The sequence below is a fragment of the Lepisma saccharinum genome, chromosome 1, assembly GCF_977018435.1.
Source record: "Lepisma saccharinum chromosome 1, izLepSacc3.1, whole genome shotgun sequence".
Classification (NCBI taxonomy): Eukaryota; Metazoa; Arthropoda; class Insecta; order Zygentoma; family Lepismatidae; genus Lepisma; species Lepisma saccharinum.
In genome coordinates this window covers 37,028,462-37,051,236 of record NC_139229.1, presented here as the reverse complement: position 1 = coordinate 37,051,236, position 22,775 = coordinate 37,028,462, and the positions used below count along the sequence as shown (strand labels likewise).

The 22,775-nt window shown below is 40.7% G+C and overlaps 1 protein-coding gene across 8 annotated transcripts in view; it reads left to right on the top strand.

The window, feature by feature from the left end:
• The window catches only part of LOC145994646 (TOX high mobility group box family member 4-like), an 855,605-nt gene that overhangs the window by 744,597 nt on the left and 88,233 nt on the right, over nt 1–22,775 (top strand). For 2 of the 8 annotated variants that reach the window (XM_083130781.1, XM_083130753.1), the window contains exon 1: nt 12,061–12,147. The exons of the other annotated variants lie outside the window; for them this stretch is intronic. In XM_083130781.1, coding sequence (XP_082986907.1) covers nt 12,076–12,147 — 72 coding nt within the window. In that variant the 5' untranslated portion in view covers nt 12,061–12,075. Of the gene's footprint in view, nt 1–12,060; nt 12,148–22,775 lie in introns of those variants that run through there. 8 annotated transcript variants of the gene reach the window in all.

The following is a 22,775-nucleotide window of genomic DNA, read 5'->3' as shown; positions in this document are numbered from 1 at the left end:
GTTCGGATCCCACTTTAAATAGTAGGTCCAGACCCGATTAGTCATTCTGTGCATAAATTGAACTTATACTAACTGTTGCTCTCTCGTACTGTTTACTTTTGAAAACTGTAACAATCTGTCAGCCATGCGTTACGGAAGGGTTGAATCATTTCCAGGAACGGAATTGTCTCGCTTGAGCGGTCGTTACATCTTGTGTGAACCAAAAAAGGATGATTCCCCCGCTCCATTTCCGGGATACCCTTCCCCACCCCCACTAACCTAGTTGTTACGTAACGAAGGATGCAAATGACAGAATGTTCACACGCATAAATAACAAAGGTGGGCGGGGAGTCATTGAACAGATTCACGTGATAAATTACGTTGCTTTTTTTCGTCATCCTAACGTCAAATTCCTGTGGAAGTTTTGAGGGCGGAAATGAAAAGAGTCGAAGTATTGCAGTAGTGTTTCGTAATAAAACAATTTTAATAATCTGTGTGAGAGAGACTGTGTTAACATAATGGCTACTTCCGCTGGTAATAATAAGTAATACCGTAGCGAAAATATAACAGTTTATGGCATTGGTACTTTGTTGCTTACCTTAGAAACTTTCTCGGCGACTTGTCCAAGGTGGGGTGTGATGGAGATTGTAGCACCCAAGTAAAGGTAACGCCATTAGTCATCCCAGAAATACTGACTTGGAGCAACACAACACCCCTTTTGGTGTTAATGCGGAATTGGATTCGTTTGAGAACCATCTTGGTACCATGTTGAATCATTGGATGATTTGAGTTTTGCCCAAACTCACTTTATGCACAGATTGCCTAATCGGGACTGCAACGTGCCACTATGCGCATCCACCGGGTATCGAACCCTGGACATCTCACAAGATCATGACGTTACCACCACGCCATCGGGACCATTTGCTGCCAATCGACACCAGAACACACGACATGTGTTGTGGCAGCAATTCGATAGCATATTTTTGTCATTTAGACCAGCTTGAAGAAAAAGGAGGTTAGGTATAATATGGAAAATATGGAGCAGTACCGTTCAAGAATAAAGTAAAGGAATGCCCCTTCCAGGCCACATTTCTGCCACTTCTGGCTAATCGCGAAGATGAGGATGACCAAATAATGTGTGTAGCGATCTCGCTACCCCAGTTCCCGGACTGGACGTGGGTGTTTTTTGTAGTTGCCCCTACATCAGTCATCCTTCGTTTCCATCATCGATATAAGCCGAAAGTGACAAAGGCGATATTTTTTTCTGGAATTCAAGATAATTTACTTTGAATTGCCAAATTTAATAACCGTTATGGTTAACAAAACGAGCAAACAAATGTCTGTGTATGTATCTACTAAAGGATGAATTGTACGAGTTCGAATTCTTAGAAGTGGTGTAAACTAACACGCCTTCTGGTTGATATAAATGTATACAGTTGTCTTTCAACCAGCGCTGAGACTGTGGTTTTAATTTAGTTTCTGCATGTTTATAACTCGTGCTTTCTTCTGTTTTCTGCCGTATTCTTTGTTTTTCTTGTATTGAGGTTTCAATCTTTAGCTTCTCTGTGCCAGTTCAAATCTCAATAGCCTATATTACAAATCACTAGACGCTTACCTAATTCCTTGTTCCGCATCTTTGAACCAGATGAAAATGGCCCATAATCAACTTTCACTTCCATTTGTTTATTTAAAAGAGAACTGCTTTCTCCTTGTAAACATTTGTAAGTAATATAAATAATAATTTGTGAAAAACGTCAGTCTTCATGGAGGAACCGATAGCATGGTGGTTAAAGGCTACCTAGGCGTTACATTTATGAGGGCCTCAATCCAGCCCTGGTCGTGAAGGCTAAAGCGACAGGTGACGCTTGACAAGCGTGGTTCACACTGCAGCGACAAACTACACCAACCCCTTCAGTCTATAAGTACGTGAACAATAACCCGAGGCCATGTCATTGAGAAAACGGCCCAGTCAGAGAGCTCTTCTCGCTTCGGTCTGAATAATATCATGCAACATGTCGCCTCGGTCTGTTGTAGGGCATGCTCGGTGAATCCTTTTTAAACTGAGTGGGTGCTGTCGGTGTGAACCACCGCTGTCGCTTCGGTCTGGAATCTCCCCTAAGATATTTCGCCTGGAGTTGTTTTCCCGGTTTTATGGCAAACCTAAGCTGCTCAAGTGGTTGGAGGACAGACGCGAGAAAGATTACGTCCGATTCCCGATACGAACAAACGCGGAAGCTGATTTCGGTTCCCCCCGCTAGGAAACTCATTAGCTTTGATAACGTGATTATGCGCGAAAGGGTTTGCCACAAGTGACGTCAGTCGATGCTCTGCTTGCAGGGGTGTCTAAATAAAGAGAGGGGGGTGAATATTTTTTTGGAGGGGTTGGAATGAAGCATAACTTTACGTCTGAAGTCCTGAGCATGAGACTGCGTTTCACACATCGCTAATGGTTCCCCTGATCAGCTTCTGCGATTGAGATAACTGACACAAGCGACTCAAATAATCCTTTTGATGTCTCGGTGCATGCGGGGTGTGGGGTAAGGGAGGGTGAGCCGTGCGTTGCTACATGAAAGAGAGAGTTTCTAAAAGGAGGGATGGGAGAGAGTGAGAAGTGGTGGAAACATTTCAAAATGAAACCTCCCATCCCTTTTTTTCAGAAGCAAAGGAGGGGTGGGGAGAGTAAAAAAAATGTGCTTTGAAATTTTAGCTTTGAAACATGATGTGTGGAACGTACCATTGATAATGCTTGACGGAATATCCTCCACGTCATTTTTCTGTATACGTCATTTAAGTTCAAAGCTCAAACCGGTTCGGTTCACCTGTTCCTTTTTTTCCCCCAGAGCCGAACTGACGGGACTGTGGCATTATGCGATTTTTTTTTCCTTCGTGTCTATCTCTTCGGCGCATACTTCCGAGCTGCTATTTCGCTTAATAATCGTGTTTCGGCAACCCCCACCTTTTATTGGAAGTGTAAATATAATGTTACCGAGGCTAACAATTAATTCTCCTTCCCAACTTTTCAACAGCACACTATCGCGATCTCAAAAATGTTGGCCCAGGGCACATATTGTAAAATTAAAACACACGTCCTTGAATAAGCAACGCCATAAGATTGTAAATATATCTCAATTGATCGTTTTTACACTTCCTTTTTAAAATAACCATTTGTTACAAGTATACAGCATGTAGAGTGGGATCCATGAATATTACCGTGCAAATTGTCCATCACCGTGTTCGTGCACTTTATTTGACCCAATAAGAGCTTCAAGAATTAAAAGAAAACTTAAAACAAGCTGTTGACAACTTCTGCACCATCATACATAAAAATCCATGGCTTAAAAACACATCGAATGTAAGAGAGAAAATAAATGAAAATAGTCATGGACAATTTGCACGGTAATACTCAAGGATCCCACTGTACTTCACAAAGTCACAGAATACAAACCTAAGAGGTTCAAAACTGGTCTCCCTTTCTTGAACATTTGGCCATCTTGAAAAGGTCACAGAATATTGACCTGTTAGTTCAAATCTGCCTTCGCTTCGCTTATTCGAACATTTAGCCATGTGATATTCTTTTGATTGACTTACCGTTTCATAGTGTTGGGCTTAACTTCTTGACAGATAGCAATATTGAAAAAGAATAGCGGTTGACTTTATGTAGAGAGAGAGTTACCTTAAGCTGTAATGGAGCTGTAATTGAAACTGAACCAGCAACGTGCGACGCATAGGCGGTGTTAGTATCGGGAATAAAGATTAGAATATAATTTATTTCAGGCAGAGCCTTTACAGCTGTGAACACATTTAAAAATATAGCACACCCCTTCTTTTCCTTGTCTTATTTTCCCATCTCACAAATACCCTCTTTGAGTGTCACTCGCGTTCACTGCACTTTCGTAAATTTCACTAGATTATTAGATATTTGTTCGTAGAAGTTTTAATAACCCTATTTTCGTTATCGCCTCTCAACTATTTTAACCTCTCTGTCCAGCCACAATGCAAAAAGTTCCAAGATTCCTTATTTGTGCCCCATCCCTCTTTATTGTATAATTTATGCGTATTTGCATTCAATTTTCTTTTGTCTAAATTTTAATATTTGATTGTATGCTGTTAATTTCAGTGTTAGCTTATTGTTTTTAAAGAAAAGGACAGCCCGCTTGCAGTTCGCCCATGGACCATATGTATATTCGCGGGTTATATCGAGTTTCTAGAAGAAGTGAGTGTAAAAGTAACTTAGTTACTTTTAGAACCAACTTATCCTTAAAAGGTAACTTTCCAAACTCTATTTTTGCAATATATTCACACGTTGGTCTACTTCTCTTAATGGCGACAGTTTCTTGACCCACCTTACATTGGAAAAAAGTGTAATGCTAACATGCAGTCAGGGTGGTATTTGAAGACGGAATAGGGGGAATTCCGCCCTCTGGCATCTGCACACCCATCTGCTTGCCAGTTTGTGACTCTTGGTGTAGGAACTGTGATTTCCCTTCCCCATACTTGAGATTTTTCCAATACCACACTGCAGTACAGGGGCTAAGATTAGACGGATCTTGATTGCAGTATATAGATTGTGATACGAGTCAAAAACGTGTAAACAATGCTAGTGAAAGCAGTTCATTGACGAATTTATGTGCATACAGGGCTGACTAAACTCAAAAGAAGTATTTTTCCATGACTCCTTTAAAGTAAATTATTTTTTGAATGATTTTATTATTCGAAGGCTGGTAGGAGATGGGCCTACAGTTTGATTGATTGATTTTCTTTATTTTACTTCGCTTTTTGTGCCACTTTTGGCTAATTTGCCAAAGATGGGGATGAGTGATGATATGATAAAATTGATGAATGGGCACTCACAAACATTCATGCCCAGGCCGGGATTCGAACCCGGGCCGGGACCCCTGATGTCGTAGCGCGATGTGCTAACCACTCCGCCACGGGGGGCCAGCCTACAGATTGAAGCAAATGGAAGCAGTTACTTTATCTCAGGGTAACTTTCTTCTCCTGATTTATCATCATCGCTGCTACTGAGTGGATTTTTTTTTTTTTTTTTTTTTTTTTTTTTTTTTTTTTTTTTTTGTGGTGGCGAACACAGAACAGGAGCGTAGAATCATCCCCCTTGTACCTTGACACCACTCATATTCAAGTGGTGTAGTGAAACCCGTTAAGTTATTGATCAGAAGTACTTTTATTTTTGTTATTTACCGTCGCTTTTCTGCCACTTGTGGACCATCGGGACGATGCTGACGAGTGATAAATTGATCAAGAGACCGTCCTCACGGGATCTGAACCCGTGAACTTGATTGACGTGATCGTTAACGTACTCGGTCGGCAATCAGGAACACTTCGTCATAAAAGTGACTCCTACAATCAAGCTTATATTTGCATTTTTATTGTGTTGAAATAATAGATATTGCACGTCTTAATTTTTGCCGCATTAGATAATAATATAGGGCATGGCGTATATAGAGCTCGAAAGAACGACGAGGCAAATTGGAATGCAATCGGCTAGCCAGCCTCACGTCGCATCTATGATAGCATTGCATCGTCAGTCCATTGTCTTTTATTAATCGCGCAGAGAGTAGGTTGCATTTCTTGAGAACACTTTGTCACGGCAATAAAAGACTGCGAAATGAGCTGAGAGTCGAATAACGCACAGCGTATGTCAAATCAATGAGTCACACGGTTTAGACAGCCTGTCAGCGGCCGGGAGCAGAGCGGAGCAGGCAATAACACGTGTTTACAAGGCCCTGGCCAAGTGTTGCCAGAGAGTTCTGTTTTCCTTCACCAGAGGTCAGGTCGATTCGGAACCTCTTCAGCGGCGACCGTCGTCCCTCATGTGGGACGGACTGGATGGGGAGGAGAAGGAGCATTGCGTGTAGCTTTTTTTATTCACCTTCATTCTTCCATCCCCTCTCTGTGTTCTCGTGTGTGTTTGTGCCTGCGGCCAGAAAGGGGAGAGTGGTAGCTGGACATGTAATGCGATAGTTGCCAACTCGTGGCCACCGCAAATAAAAACTTGTAAAAAAATAGCCAAGATGGTCAGTCTTTTCTAGCCGCTTCGGAGCCCCCGTAGTCATCGTCGCCTTGTAATCAGGGGGTGCCGGGTTCGATGCCCGGCGGAGGCACATAGCGGTGGTTAGGATCCCACTTTAATCGGTAGGTCCAGTCCCGATTAGCCTATCTGTTCATAAAAGTGGACTTGACAGCAACACAACAACAACGTTGGTGGTTTCCCACTATTTCGGCACCTTAGGAGTAGGATTCGAGTCCTGGCCTCAGCATGGTTGTAAGTGGCCCTTCATAAAATGTCATGTAATTATCAACCATCTTCATTAGCCTAAAGGAGAAAAAAATGAAGATAATTTTGTTTCCGTTACGACCAACAAGCTTTTAACGAGATTATTTTAATGAAACCAGAGACCTAGTGGCCTATTCACGTGAAGGCTTTAGAAGGAATTCTGATCACGTGTTTATTTTTCAGAATTTGGCATACCATGGCGACTTCTCGAAAGGAGAGAAATTTTTCGAGAACTACTTTTATTGCACAACGCCGGCGTTGTGTCCGTGTAATCCTAACCATAGCAGCTCTAATTAAATCCATACTTTTTAGTACTAGAGTGGAAGGAGTGACCCTTTCTAAAAACACCCAAAAGTATACTTCTCTTTCTCGTAGAATGACGATTCTTGCAGACTAACGGGGCTCTGGCGTCTGGATTCACTCGTTTTGGGTTCTGTCTTGTGTATGTTCGGCAGAAATACGAAGTAAAATTAAAACAATCAACTTTTTTGTAGTGACTAGAGTTATACTTTTTATATAACTAGAACAACATTTGTGTTTTGTATAACTAACTAACTCTCTAGCCTTCTTAAACCCGAAGGTTTATGCCTGCAGCAACACAAGCCTTCCATCTGTCCCTATCCTGGGCAAGATCAATCCAATCTTTTCCATCCTTACCGATTTCCTTTAGGTCCATCTCAACGTTATCCCTCCATCTTCGTCTTGGCCTTCCTACAGGTCTCTTGCCATCAGGTTTCTCAACAAGAATCCTGTAAACTCTTTTATTTCCTCTTCCATGCGTGCTACATGGCCTACCACCTAAATCATCTCGATTTAATTATTGTAATAATATCTGTACATGAATACAGGTTATGTGCTTCTAAATAAGTTTTATATATATATATATATATATATATATATATATATATATAATTAGTCTCAGTAGCCTGTAATTGCCCAGGCGAGCAAACTCAGCAAAATTAACTTGCCTTGCTGCCATGGCAAAGTATGTCGCCCAAACCCATCCAAGTGAGGTACCGTTAATGATTTGACAACGATAATTTCGATCGGAACATTTAGTTTAAGTTGGCAACACTGCTGTATAAACGCAGACCTGCTGACCTTGGTGGCGAAGTAAAACATCCTGGTAAATGGTTTCTTCTCCCCCTCCCCAAATCCCGTCCTCTCTATTTTTTCACCATTTTTTTTTCTTTTTTTGTTTTGTTTCGGAGACAGTATCGAAACACTGGCTGTAGAATGTAATAGTGGGATCGCCTGCGTAAGCCTATTCGTAGCTTGAGTCACAGTTCAAGACAACAAAAGATGTGTTTTATTCCCTCTTTTCGGAATAAGATTCGTTCGCAGCAAAGGAGGGGGAAGGGAGGGGATAGCAACAGCTAAAAAGAGGGATGTTCGAGATGGAAAATGGCTGACGCCGAGTCAAATTAAATTGGTCGAAAACTAGAATAAATCACTTGGACGTGGTAATAAAGTTGCGTAATGAAACATTTGAGCCGAAAAAAAGGGGGACGGAGAGGGAAAAAAAGAACGACGGGAGATATAATGGTTGTAAATTTTAGGAAAATGTCATTCGAGATAACACACAGAATTAAACAAAAGTTATGGTGAAATATTCAATGTAATGGAATAACTGGTGCACAAATAAATCAGATAAAAGTGTAATAGTGGACAGTATTTGAAAGTGATTCTTATTGAACTTCTTCGCATGGGTAGGTGACAATTTATCTTTTCGGAAGTCTCTCATTTTTTAACTTTTTTTATTATTATTATTGTTCAGGTTGATTCTCTTTCAAGACCTGAGTGCCAGTTATGTGGTTCGGTGATATGCAGAGAAAGAAAATTATAACAAATTGTGTCGTACAGTAGTATGGTTTTTACGTCAAATCTGAAGTGATTCACTACACATGGTCCTTCTGGCGGGAAAATCCTGATTTTGGATATTGAGCCGGATTTCTTGTCGAACATGGGTTCCGAGTTTATTGTATGCAACTTTGAGATACCGATAGATGAATGGTTGGAAACAAGCTTCAAAGGTATTTTTATCATCAAGGAACTGATTTCTATGTACGTTCATATCTTCCTTCATATGATACTAAAATCAATGTTTGGTGGAGGCACATGGCATAGTGTTTCGGATCCTACTTTAAACTGCAACTCCAGTCCGGACTAGTCTTTCTGTGCATAAAGTGAACTTGAAACTTCAATTCAGTCAATTCAATATTACTTTGTATCATACACTTGCGTGCAAAGAAATAGACCCACCTCACACTTTTGACATAAAATGTTTATTTGTTCTTACTTTTTCTTCCAACTGTTTGGAGAGACACGAAATGTTTATCCAGATGGAGGCGTCTAATCTCCTACTTATATGTAGATAAAGTTCAGTAATAAATACGTATGATGTTAATAAATTTAATAACATTTTATGTCAAAAGTGTGAGGTGTGTCTATTTCTTTGCACGCAAGTGTATTTGCAAATCATTGTATGTAACTGTCGTGTGTGTGACGCGGATTATGTAAATAGACTGTATGGTTTATAATACCTTTGAAGTTGTCGAGATGTGAGTAAAAACAGATGGTATTTTGTCTTGTATAAATTGAGTTCGTTATAGTTTGTTGTATGGCAATTTGATGTCAATTAAATAATCTTGGATTATGCTGTGCATGTCTTTTATAATATATTCGACACCTTGAATGCGTTCTGCGTGCGTTCCAATACACAACAGTAACCTCGAAAAATGCTATTTTTATTTCCTACATTTTTACATATATTACTTTTTAGCACGTAGCATTTTAGTTACTTAGGTCTCTTGATTGTCCTCCTCCGTGGCCGTGCTTTGGACTCCCGACTGCGGGACGACATGGGTTCAAGTCCGCCTTGGTTCAGTCTCTGGGTTTCGGCCTGTGTATAGGACCGGTGGCAACCCACCATCGTGAGGAAATTGGGAAGCTACGAGTGAATAGTGTAATCCGGTCTCGGAAGTCTCCTATAACGGAAATTCTCGAAAAATTTCTTTACTTTCGCATATATTTTTAGACATATAATGTAATCAAATACCTGTACTATAAGGTTTGATTTTAACTTCTCGCGATATTATCGCGCGAATTTTTCACGTCCCTACTCATTACTCGGTTTGCCAAAGTTTGTTTTTATATCCACTATATGCTGGGACTGGGCGTACAGCGGGATTGGAACCCGAGGCTCCTTGATTTTAACGCGACAGGCTTATCATCTAGGAAGCCCTCTGACCATTATTGACAAAATTTTAGGCAAATCCATTCACAATTTTCTTGTGTAATTCTATCTAACGTCGTCTTGCTGGATGTAACGTTTCATGTTTCACTCTTGCTCAGTAATGCCTGAAAAGCGTTAACTTCTTCGATATATTCTTAGCTAGTCTTTCTTTGTCAAATTTTGTTTTCTTTCTTTCTTCTTGTTGCTCTAGGAAGACCACTTTATGGTCCACGCGACACAGATTCTTCATTTTCTTGCTGTAATCTGTTGTTTCCTTGCTTGTTTTTTTTCCCTCTTTTCGTAACGAGTAACCTGATACTTTGTCGCTCTGTTTTATCGCACGTTCTAGCTAATTTGGAGCGGCGAACCGTTTGTTGGTTTTTCTGTGCGTAGAGTTTGCGTTGCTCCGAGCAATGGTGGGTAACTGATGTTCCATTGCATTCAACATGCCCGTGCTAAAGTACCGGTTATTTGAGGTAATGGTGTGTCATTACCAATCCTGTTTCACCTCTCACCCATTATCTTTACTGTTTCCTTCTTTTCCTGTAATGCCTCATTGCCACGTGCACCAAGTTTTCGTAACATCTTCTCTTTCTAAATCTTCCTCCCCGCTCTCCAAATGTCTCTCTCTCTTCTCTTTCTGTTCTTTTTCACCACCCCATCATCCTGTTCTTTTACCCTCTCTCTGTCTCTTTTTGTAATCTTCTTGTTTTACTTCTCTCTTTCTCTGCCTTTGCCGCAGGAAGGAAGTATGTAAAAAAGGAATTTTTGCACTTTTTGTTTTATTGTTATATATATATATATGTGTGTGTGTGTGTGTGTGTGTGTGTGTGTGTGTGTGTGTGTGTGTGTGTGTGTGTGTGTGTGTGTGTGTGTGTGTGTGGGTGTGTGTGTGTGTGTGTATGCAAGCAATCGTTTTCATTTACCCTGTTTTTTGTAATCCTGTTCTTTTATTTCTCTCTTGCTAATCCTGTTCCTTGACTCTTCCTTTTCGTAATCCTGTTGTTTCAACTCTCTCTCTCTCTCTCTCTCTCTCTCTCTCTCTCTCTCTCTCTCTCTCTCTCTCTCTCTCTTTTTACAATCCTGTTATTTTATATCTTTCTTTGTGTGTTACTGTTCTTTTACCTTTCTCTCTTATGTCTGGGTTTATACCTCTCCCTGTGTGCCTGCTTTTTACCTCTCTCTCTCTAATTTGCTCTCTCTACATCTCTTGTGAATTCTAACCGTCGTATGAAACTTTAAAACAGTAATAACATTTTTTAAAAAAAGTCGTTGTATAGGCTGGTTTTCGGAGTTCTTTTAAACATGTTTGAACTTTTAGAAAAGAAACTCTTTACTTATTAGGGGAGTATTTCCGTGACTTATGGATTATCATTTAATTGATTTAATTGTATTTTGTAAATTCGTGTAGTTTTAGAATGTTTGTAAAATATTGTACACATATGTTACTCTATTTCTGTACAAATATCTTGTTTTATATTTCCATTTTTATGTAATACATATTCATGTAACACTGCTGTATTTAAGGTAACCATGCTGTTCATAGCAGTATAAACGTATAATTAAATATATCATTAAGTACCGAAAGCAAGACTTCTTGGATAATATTATGTGGCATTTTTCTCTGCTTTTCTCTCATACAACTCATCAGTTGCGATACGTTGATTTTTTTCCCTCGTGTAACCCAGTTGATTGAGTTTTAAGTTCACATTGTACACAGGTAGTCTAATCGGGACTGGATCAACAGTTTAAAGTCAGATCCGAACCACTATACGCGTCCACCGGGCATCGATCCCGAGACCCTTAGATTACAAGGCGGCAACGTTACCACTACGCCAGAGAAGGGAATTAGGAAATCTATTTTAATTACTTACACGTTCATTAAATTGTAGTATCTGAGGTGATTATTGTGGAAATTGTATGGAAATTTTAAAAACTCAATCACCTTGTGATAGCTACTCGTGACAGTTTCGTGCGTTTTCGTGACTGTAAATAGGGGCAAGAAAATTGATACGAGCAAGGAGGCAGTGCCAGAAAATGACGGCGATATAATACAGTAGTATACCGGAGCCTCACTGGGTCAACAGATCCTCTGAATTCTACAACGTTGTTATCTCACCACACACAAATATGTGGCAGTAATTTATTGCAGACCACTGTTACTGAACACCTGTGATTAATGGTTAGATAATGCTTACATAATGTTCTAGACTCTCATAAGATGATTAGCAAAACGGCCCCGCCAACGCATGGAAATCTTGCGCACGTGATTTCGGATCTTTTTTTTTTTCTCTTGTAATTAATTTTTGGTCTCTTTTTTTTTTTTCCTTATGGTGGATCAGATTTTTTAAGTTGTAGTGGTTGGGTTTTCTCCCGTTCCTCACTGCGGACCTGTTTTAAGTGTGGACGAATTGCATCCAAAGCTTTTGTGGAACCTGCCGGTGGCTTTCACTTGAAAACTTTGGATCAGGTCGAGGTGGTGTGGTCACGTGTCTCGGACTCGGTTTAACGTTGTTTCACATTTCCTGGTTTCTCTCCCGCGGTTCCCTCCAGTGGACCGGCAGCCATGGCGAACGAATCTCATCTCACGCGCGATGATGCTTCTGCACCCAGCATCCCTAAGGAGCAGGACACGAAGGTACGTGGTGATTGTTGGTCTTACTGCAGCGCGATTGCTAATTCCGCGTGACTTCTCCTTATCACGTTGTTAAATTGTTTCGCAGCAGCCATTCCTGATTTGTTTCTTCCCATCTCCCAGCACCCTGGAAGTGCTAGTTATTAGAGGACCTGGGTTCGAACCTTTTTCATTCCTTCAACTCTATCTTTGCGATTATCTTTGGGTCGCATAAAAAAACACACAAAACTAACACTGTTCTGTAGTTTAGATATTGCCCGCCCCCGCATAGCAGAGCTGTTTGGTGCTAACGGCCCTGTGTTCGAGGTTTAATAGCTGAACTTGTGGAAAGCTACTATATGAACTAATGATGATATATAAGATTGTAGGATCTATTGTATTACTTTATAATTATACTGGGTGAGTCTTTTAAAAGAGGCCCCGTGGAAAATGTGCTCCTTGCTTGTAGGCAACCCTGGTACACCGAAGAGAAGAGCGGGGCAGAGAACAGTCCACGATATGTCATGTCATGTCATCGAATATGCTTGGCACCGATATCCTGGACTGTTCTCTAACCCGCTCTTCTCTTTGGTGAACCAGGGTCGCCTACATGCAAGGAGCGCATTTTCCACGGGGCCTCTTTTAAAAGACTCACCCAGTATATTCAATTTTGTATCTCGTATTGAGACATAGTGATGCACAAGGTTGTCATACCGTGCTCATCACTTAAATAAATATATATTATATTATTCCACTCTTGGAAAAATGATCATCCACAATATACATCAGTTGAGGGAATATATTGCACAACTGTTTTTCTTTATTCTCCCACACTTTATACCTTTAATATACTGAGATGCAGAGAATTTCTATTTTGTTATTAACTTTTACACACATCGTCCAAGAAAAATCGTTGAAGGTTTGAGTGTTGTTTTAGTCTAGGTTCTCCCCCCCCCCTTCCTCGCGTGAAAATCTCATTTTTGGAATTTTGAAAATTCGTGCAAGCATTTATCCTATGAATTAAGTGGTTGAAGAAAAACGTTAAGTTCTGACCTTTTTTTTTCACTCTAGTTTTCTAGTTAACTAATATTTCACTTTGATTGATCTGCTGGAATTTAAATGAACTCAACTTTATTTCTGTTGTCGACTAGCAATAAAATAAGCGTGTTCTCTTTTTTGCAAATGATAATATCTAGACGGGAGGGGGCGGGTAGACTTTCGCTCGCAACATCCGTGGTGTGATGAGCACCAAACGCAGCCTATGTCTGCATCTGTAAGATGCGGCAATGTTTATATTGCTGGAATCGAACTCGAGAAATCTTGTTTGGAAGCCCCTTACCCACCAGAACCTCCATGCTAGTGTATCACAATCCTAGTCTTCTTACACATAAGATGTACGGATACACTTGACCGATGCGATTGTCGTAGAGGGCAATTTGGGTACGATCTGATATCTTTGATAGTTCGGCGTTTGGTGGCGTAATTTACGAGGTTAAATAAGAACACTTTGAGGGTCAGAGGTAAGCCGAAATGATGATCACTTCAATTGGTCTTCACGTAGCATCTAGCAAGCGATGTGCCGTGACACAAGATGTCATTAAAGGTCAGATTTAAACAGTTAATTTCACCTCGTCGTGGAAACATCTACTTTTTTTTCACCCATAAAGCATTGCGCAAGGCGGAAACGACCAGAGCGCAACCCAAAAAGAATGCCAAACTAATAACGAGAGAGAATTATATCGTTCTCTCAGACTTTCTAATGAAATAGGCCCGATGATGAATAGCTTTACTTACAAACTCAAGATAAATTGGCAGCGATTTCGTCCCGAAGACTGGGCACCGCCCCAATAAATTTTATCTGGAATGCTGATAGCTCCGTGTTATCAAATCCCTTTCCACGACCACGGTATATATTTCTCTCCGTAATTTCATTGATACAGCCACGCTAATCTGCGTGAGCATTGAAGCATGGGAAATGTATAATGGAATCTCATATAAATGTTCTGTTTGTTAGGCTTGGGTTTATTCTGTGCTGATTCTTTATTTCTGCGTTCTAGAGTGTTTTTCTGTTATTCACAAGGCAAGATGCAGCGTTTCTTGTGTGCTAGTTCCATTAATTGTGGAGGCACATTGGCAGTTAATCGGATCCTACTTTCAACTGTAGGTTCCATCCTCAAGAGTCGACCTGCGTGGCGAAATGGTTTTACAGCGTGTTACAATGTCACGGGTCCCGGGTTCGAATCCATGCCTGGGTTTGGGTGTTCTTCGTGAGTTTCCCTTCATCAATTCCATCATATCCTCGGTGTCGCGATTTGCCGAAAGTGGTAGAAAGGTGACTCAAATTAACAAAAAATCTAATCAATAGCCTATCTGAGCACGATGTGGACTTAAAAACGTCTGCTCGTGTTTGAGAAGGTAAAATGGCAATCTTTCTTCAATTGCCGTTGCAAGTGCATCCTTGAAGGTTAGCTAAGCTCTGGCGCCTGCGCAGCCTCAGCTTTTCTCATTCGTATGGAGATATTTTTATTGGCGTTGATATGGTCTGTAATACGGTAGATCCCGGGTTCGATAGTGATTCGGATCCCACTTTAAACTGGAGGTCGAGTCCCGATCAGCCTAGCTGTGCATAAAGTGGACTTAAAACTCAAACTCGGTCACACGGTAATTATATTGCTGTAGAGCCGTAGGAGACTAGTGTATCGTAATGGTGAAGTAAAGTGATAGACGTAAGTGACGTATAATATACAAATGATAAACTTTACTCACAGAACCCAAAACGTGTCAATTGACACACATATTTTGATTTCAATAACACGTTAACGTGCATAAACTGCAAATGATGGACCTTTTAGTTTGTCAAAATACACATAGAAATGTATAAAAGGGTATTTTTATCAGATGAGATTCCGTGTGATGCACTAAAATGCATGAATTTGGAAGACAGACAAGATCATTTCGAGATAACAAAATTACACAACTATCTATGTCATTTGATGCATAAAAAGTGGCACACTAAATGGTGCATTAGTTGCAGTTTATGGATGTTAACGTGTTATTGAAATCAAAATGTGTGTCAATTGGCACGTTTTGGATTCTGTGTGTACTTTTACAATCAAACCCTATTACATTCGCGCTATCAACAAATCCATGTATGTAGGATAATTCCGTAGAGTTGGCAAATAGCATAGCAAATTCCAATGCTAGCTAGCAGTTGGCATAGATTCAGACCACTGAAGTAGCGATTGATTCATATTTGTATTTTCGTTATTTACCGCCCCTTTTAACTAAACGGGACAATGAAGATGAGTGATGATTAGATGAAATTGATGAAAGGACACTCTCAAAGAACACCCATTCCCAGGCCGGGACTCGAACCCTGGAACTTAGGTGGCGAAGTCGAGAGTTCACCACCGATTCAGCTGATTGATTATGAATAAATACTTGTAGCCGTGGTGAGGCCTTGGAACCATGAGAACGCCTTGCTTGTAAGGATACGTACACTGTCGAGAGTCTACTGAGCTACCCGTTCCTCTATTATACACTAAAACTGTTTTCGATCTAATGCAGTTTTAACTTTATTTATGTTATTAACAATAAAAATAACGAACTTCTACATTTTAAAAACTTGATCGATGTCTCCCCTTCCGGCGCCTATACTTATCGGCAGTCGCCATCTAAAGGAGAAAAATGGGGGAAGAAGCCCTGAAGATGAATTTTCCAGTATATTACAACTTATTATACAAGATGTTTAATCCTGATTAAAGGAAGTATAATTAATTACCACTATACACTATTCAAATTAGATATTTGTAGGATTTCGGAGGGGGCTTCAACCCCTTTAGCCCTCCCTCTGGCTACGTGCCTGATGATGAGTGTGATGCTGTACCCAACAGGGTGCGAAGTTTTGGGGCCCTCCCCAACAATCGTGGCCTCAAAAAGCCCCCGCCAAAAATTTCCGTGGTGAGTTATTATAAAAACAGCATAAGATAAGCTATTACGAGTAGTTTTCACTTCAAATATACTTTACTAAGGATAATATCGAAAGCACACACAAGGTAGTATAGTTGCAAGTGTTGGAATGCTTTCTCTCTCTCTCTTTTAATTAATTTATATTAATGGAAAGCAAAAGCTTGTATATAATACAACTACATTTCGTAATTTATTAACATCTTTAACCAGTTAGTAAAGGAATTAGTTTGTAACTTTATAAATTTCTGATAGGCCTATATATAAATTAAATTTATTTCTTTATATGTACGATTTAATAGTAATGTTTTTTTTAAAAATATTTAGTAATTTACTTTACATTTAATAACAGTACATATACCTTGTGTGTGTGTGTAATTTTAAGATCTTCTTTCCCCCACCAGTCTTCGGTGATTTCGCATCCTGGAACCCAACCATGCATTTTCATGCATAAACCTGCAAAAAGATGCATAAGTTCTAAGTGGATATTTTCTCTCCCAATGGATAGTCATTAATATTCGATCAGAAAAAGTAATTGAAATTGATTGATATTACGTCACAGAAAAAAAGCAGCTTCCAAGTGTGTGACTCGAGATAAGGACCAACTTTTTCCCGAGGAAACTGAATTACCGGAAGCATCCCGTTCTTCCCGGCAGTTGAGTCGCTCGCTTGTTTGTTCTACCAGAGGCTGACGGAGGAGACAAGGGAATCCGTTCCCGGGGGACGCGATGTCAATCTCGCTGTTTGTGAATGAATAATAAGCTTAACGCACTTTTCTGATTTTTTAAAAGGTGGATCGAAAGGAAATTCTTTTTAATTTCGGGAAGTGCTTGTGTGTGGATCATACCCTCACCCCCTTTCTCCCCCCTTTCTTTGTGATGATCGCTCTTCTCCTCCCTAATAGAAGAGTTCGGATTGATTTTTGATCTCCAGGTACTTGGGACTGCTGCTTTTTTTATCTTCATGTTTAGAAAGTTTGTTGGGTAAATTTTTAACTGGCGAGCACCTTCACATGCTGTGGCAACTTCCCGGACACTTCAAGTGGTGTTGCTTTATACGTAATCACTGGGCCCACCTCCGTGGCGGAGTGGTTAGCTACCATGCCAGGGGTCCCTGGTTTAAATCCCAGCATGGATGTTCTTGGCGACATCAACTTCATCGTGTCTCATCCACATCTTCGCGATTAACGAGAAGTGGCAGAAAGGCGAAGTAAAATAAATCAACTCAACTCCCGCAACTCTGTCAAGATGGTCCGAAAGAGCATGGGCGGCATCCCATAAGGTACGGACACTTCTGGGTTGCAGGGGTCCATTGAAAGCAAATGGGTGTGTTACAACTCAGACGTGTCCGTGACTGTGCCCCCCTCTTTTGCCCAGTCGTTGCCATGGTAACGCTCTTTCCGTGCTTGGTTCGCCAGCCATTTCCATGTTTCTGCGCGACTGCGTGGACCTCGTATCAATGAGCACCTGAGGACAACCTTGGGGGGATAAAGGCGGCCGGGTATGATGCTGATCACATCATCCCAACTATGGCCGAGATCAAGAATATGTGGAGCTCTATCTCCACATCGCTCCATATGCCTTCATAGCATGTATGCACATGCACAGGGGTGGTACCTTTACTGGAGAATAGTTTACGTTGCATACCCATGGTGGAGAACAAATACCGTCACCTTTTGTCACTTGATTTAGTGTTTGATTGGCTGCTGTCATCCGTAGACAAAGTAGCTAATAGTCAACTCTTCAAAGTGTTTTCCAATCCAATAGGACTTTCTAGGAAATTTAGTTCTTGTGGGGATGGATTTTGAAGGATTACTATGTTCGGCGATTGGTGTCAAAGGCTGCTTTGTCCATAGAGATTTTAGTTTTCTTGGTCTGTCGTGCAGATTAGAAACGTGATTCTTAGTGAATGCCCAAATGCAACCAAGGAATAAGCTTGACAGCTTCCTTGTAGTTCCCTTATTTCCATCATTTTCGTCCTGTGCACGAATTCTCGAACTCAACATGGCATTCGTAATGCCACATGCCTTGCTTTGACAAAAAAGCAAATCTGCAAGATGTCACACTTAACTCAGAAGCAACCAGTCTCCATTGCCGTATTAATTTGCCACCGGTGGACAAGAAGAAGAAGGCGGCAAGGCATAACATGCTCACCTTGCCACTGGCGATCCATTCAACGGTTTAAAAATTAGAAGTAATCCCAGTTTGTCGTGTGCGATGCCATTTCGTAATCCTTATTTATGTCGTCGGCTGATGTTTGCAGGCCCTTCGAATTAGCAGGGGTCAGTAATTTTCTCATTGAGCTCAATTTGCCGACGCTTCCTCTAATGTGAGTGTAGCGGGAGGTAAAAAAAGATGTCTGGTCAGTCTTACCTCAGGCAACCGAATGTTGTAGTGCACTTACCACTACGTTGCAAACATTCTCCTGAGTTTATGGGGAGTTTTTTGTAAACGGTTGTTAATTATGTCTGAGCAGTTACGTCGATGTGATTCAATTTCGTTGAGGCTTGATGTTGCGTTTCAATCAGGGTATGATGGTAATCTCGAATGTCACTTTCATTTCACTAATGAGATGCTAAACGAGCACGTGGCACGATGTTAGAAGAATTGGTCCTTTTGCATATCTATGCTGCTCTTATGCAAAGGGTGAGCTTTTAATAAGATCTCTTAAATTCCTAACATCTCTTCCTCACATTATTGCAGGCTAAAAACGCTGTCGCAATTATTGTTCCATTTTTGTCCTTGTAACCTCAGTTTTTATCACAGACATAGTGAAATACCCTAATCTCACAAACACTAGCGTCCGCAATATTTTTTCGTAGGAGGCTGGAATTGTTATGGTGGATATTACATCGAGAGCATTTTTAACCTCTCGTTTTAAAAGCCGTTCAAAGACAGAAATGGTAATCTGGGATCATTTTAAGGGGGTTCCAATTGCCACTTTAGTTTTTATCGCGTTCTTGCTTTCGTTTGGAAATTTTCATTTTCTCAATTTCTGGAGGGGCTGGAGCTCTATGAACTCTTCCTTGCGTACGCCATTGACCAAAAAGATTTTAACGTATGGCGTGAAAGTAACTTTTATATTGTCAGTCATCGTGGTAGGGGGGGATAGTCGGCGCTGATTAACATAACACAGAAATCTTTTACATAAAAATGATCCAATTTGAAACTAGCATGGATGAAGTATGAAGTACGTTTACTTGTAAATGCTGGTGCACCTCACATCATCCACAAAATATAAGTTTACGAAACTCATGGTTCAAACTGTTATATCGATATGGTTCCTAGAATCCTCAAATTTCAGTACAGGTCAAGCTGCATATTTGGAAGCTAACCTTGTGGAATTAGCCACTGGTTCCTTCCCCCTTTCACTTTCATGAAATCTATTATACCCATCTTTTCATAACCTGTCAAGTTGAAATACTAAAGTCACCTGAAGCTCTTCTTTTACTTCCCATTTGAGGGTTCTTTTGAGCTCGGAAGGACCTCCGTGGCGCAGTGGTCAGTACCGCGCACTACGACGCCAGAGGTCCAGAGCTCGAATCCTGACCAGGGCGTAGGTATTCTTTCTGAGTGTCCCTTCATCATATCATCACTCATCCTCATCTTCGAGATCAGTCAAAAGTGGTATAAAAGTGAAGTAAAATAAGCCAAATCATTCAATCAATTTGATCTCTGTTTGCCAATGGGCATGATTATAAAGTTGTGGTCTGATTTGTCCTGAAATATATGGAATAAATCTCCTTTTCTAGTAGACATCTTGGCAATTTTTTAGTACTGTTCATGGATTTTCACGGAATTTATAGGATGACTCGCGTACTTTCGACGTGGCCTTTGGCCACGTCTTGTACGCTCGCATGCGTGACCTTCGGCCACGTTGTGGTCGCAATCATGTTATAGATGGGGTTCTTCATAGATCTTAATGACTTTGAAAATGTCTGCATGTTGTATTGGATGATGGGGAACATATGTATAAGTTTGAAAAGTTTAGAAAGTAACTTTGTGTGTATGGGCTCTAATAAGGTACAAATATTCAAACTATTATTGTCTATTTTCTTAATAAAGAACTGAGTAAGTAATAACCGTTTCAAGATAATTAGTTTGATGTTTTGCATTTACGAATTAAATTGCGACACTAAATTGAAAATGTTATATTTACTTCTTTTGTCATTATCACATTTTTGAACGTAATTGGATAATAACTGTTTTCCGTCATTTCCCTCTTTTGCCTACCTTGCCTCTGTAATAAATTCTGATGCTCGCATTTTGAAATTCGAAGAGTCTAGCATAATTCCCTTACAGTAGTTTTCGGGGTGAAAATAAACATTCTTTAAGTTCCCTAGCAACGTCCGTTTCCATGGACAACAACAGGCACGGCAAGCTCTAAGGAATTGCATGTCATTATACCCACTAAACATTTAGTTAAAACAAGCACGATGTAGATATTTACGCATTGAGTATAACAATATATACGGAATTGTATCTGGGCTGAAACTCCTTATTATGTAGATGTCACCCTTGTTTCAGGCACCTTTTCAAAGTCATGAGTTCATTCATCTGTGTGCTATTGATCTGTGAGAAATATAATGTATGTCGACAATTAAGAATTGAAGGAAACAATGTGCGCAAAAGAAATGTCCGTGGCAACGATTGCTAAGGACGTGAGAAAAGGACATTTTCACCCTTAAGGAAGGGCCGATTGAGCGATTTTTGAATTTTCTCGGCCTTTTGGGACGATTTCATGGGGGGTCGTAATCGGGCGTTTTTCGCCTCCGGGGCTTCCTTCACGGTGAACATTTATGTCAGTGAGTGGTGGGATTGGGGCTATATATATATTGGATAGGCTATGAGTAAAATCTGGAAGATTCAGCACATGGAAACTTTTAACTGTAGCTACTCCGTCCCAGAAGTATGTGGATCAAGCGAACGGAAACAAGTCCTTTGCGCAAGTAGTGACTCAAGAGTGCTCGACCAATGAACGCGTGAGAGACAGCAATGCCACTGCAGCTACCAGCCATTTGCAGCAGCGTGCATTGCTTTGCCCCGCCCCTTCGTTTTCTCCCCTTCTTATCCGTTCCGATCGGCCTTACTGCAAATTTCTGGGACGGAGTGTATTCCAACTTGCCATGCAGTCTTCATTACTCTGTGCCGTGTTAAACTTTGTCTCATCAAATGCATCGCAACAAACCGGAGATTATGTTCTCGGTCCTGCAAGATTATGATCTTATTTCAATCACAATTCTCCATTATGAATTCCAAGGAGCTTGGCGTTAAACGATTCCAACCTATTGACGCCACTCATTACCCAGAAGAATTGATTGGCAGGGGGCGTGGTCTATAGATGACATATCGTCTCATCAAACTGTCGGAATCTATGTCGGCGTGTCGTCACTTTAATATTTGAATGTCACGTCTTTGCGTAATTGCAGTAATCAAGAAGCCATTATCGGTTCCATGTTCGGGCGCGATTCATTCGTGCATGCGTGGGAGGGGAGAGCAGTGGGGAAGGGGGTCGTCGCTTTTGTTGGAATGCTGAATGTGTGAGCAAATGAGCCCCCCCCCCTCTATGCAGGTGTCGCCTGGGAGGGGGATAAAACTTCATATGCGATCTTGTTGGCGGCGAGGTGTGTATAAACAGGTTCGTTCTTTCTTGCCCTCCGCCAATGACTGACACGTTGTTTGATCAATCTTGAGATTGAATGGCAGATGATTAGCAGTGTTCGTAGCATAATTTTCCAACGGAGAATGTCCACTAATATAAGTAAGGTAGATACAGGATCGACTTGGCTAATTGTTTCTTTACCCTTAGTCACCATGAATGCGTGTTTCTTCTCGCACGTTTCCTTTTGCAGAAAAAGTTTCCCATGGGTTTTACATTTAGCGCTTTGTGTCCACTTTATTGCGTATTATATGCAGATTTTAAGGCACTAAGAATCAATCACCATCAATGAAAATTGGATACCTATATCCTGCAATACTCGCTTCCCTGCAAGGTTTTGTGTGTGTTGCCTAACTCTGGTAACTTCTACCACCGCCGTAGAGTTAGGCAATACACATAACGTCTTGCAGGGTTTCGAGTATTTCAGGATTTAGATATCCAATTTTTATTGCCGGGGACTGTACATTCAGATTGCATGCATTTTTTAATGGGTATTAATGATTAAAATACAGTGTAAACAGTACAGTTCCTCCTTTGTAATGCAAGGGGCATTGTCAGCGAAATGTACTGTATTTTCTTTAAAATGCAGAACTGAACAATGTGTGTATATACCAGAACCGGCTTCGATACTCGGTTGAGGCACATAATTGGATCGAACCGCTCTTGAAACTGTAGGTCTAGACCTGATTAGCCTATGTGCATAAAGTGGCCTAAAAAGCAACTAACTTCACCCAGGAACGAGAAAAACTACTGCTACAATGTATGTACTTGTCAAAAAATGAAAAGGTAAAGCTATCCCGTGTACATTGCACCGTGCCTTGAAGGTGCCATAAGTCGTGTGAAGTTACGACCCCCAGTCGTCATACATCTCTGTCGCCTTTACCTGTCTGTCCCTCTTCATTGATAAGAGGCTAGGTGAGCCCCATAACCGCTCTATGTAGACACACTCACGGAAAAATTCCGAAAGTGCTTAAAGAACTAAAAATACCCCGAATATCCAACATTCTCGTGTAAAAAAGGATCTTATT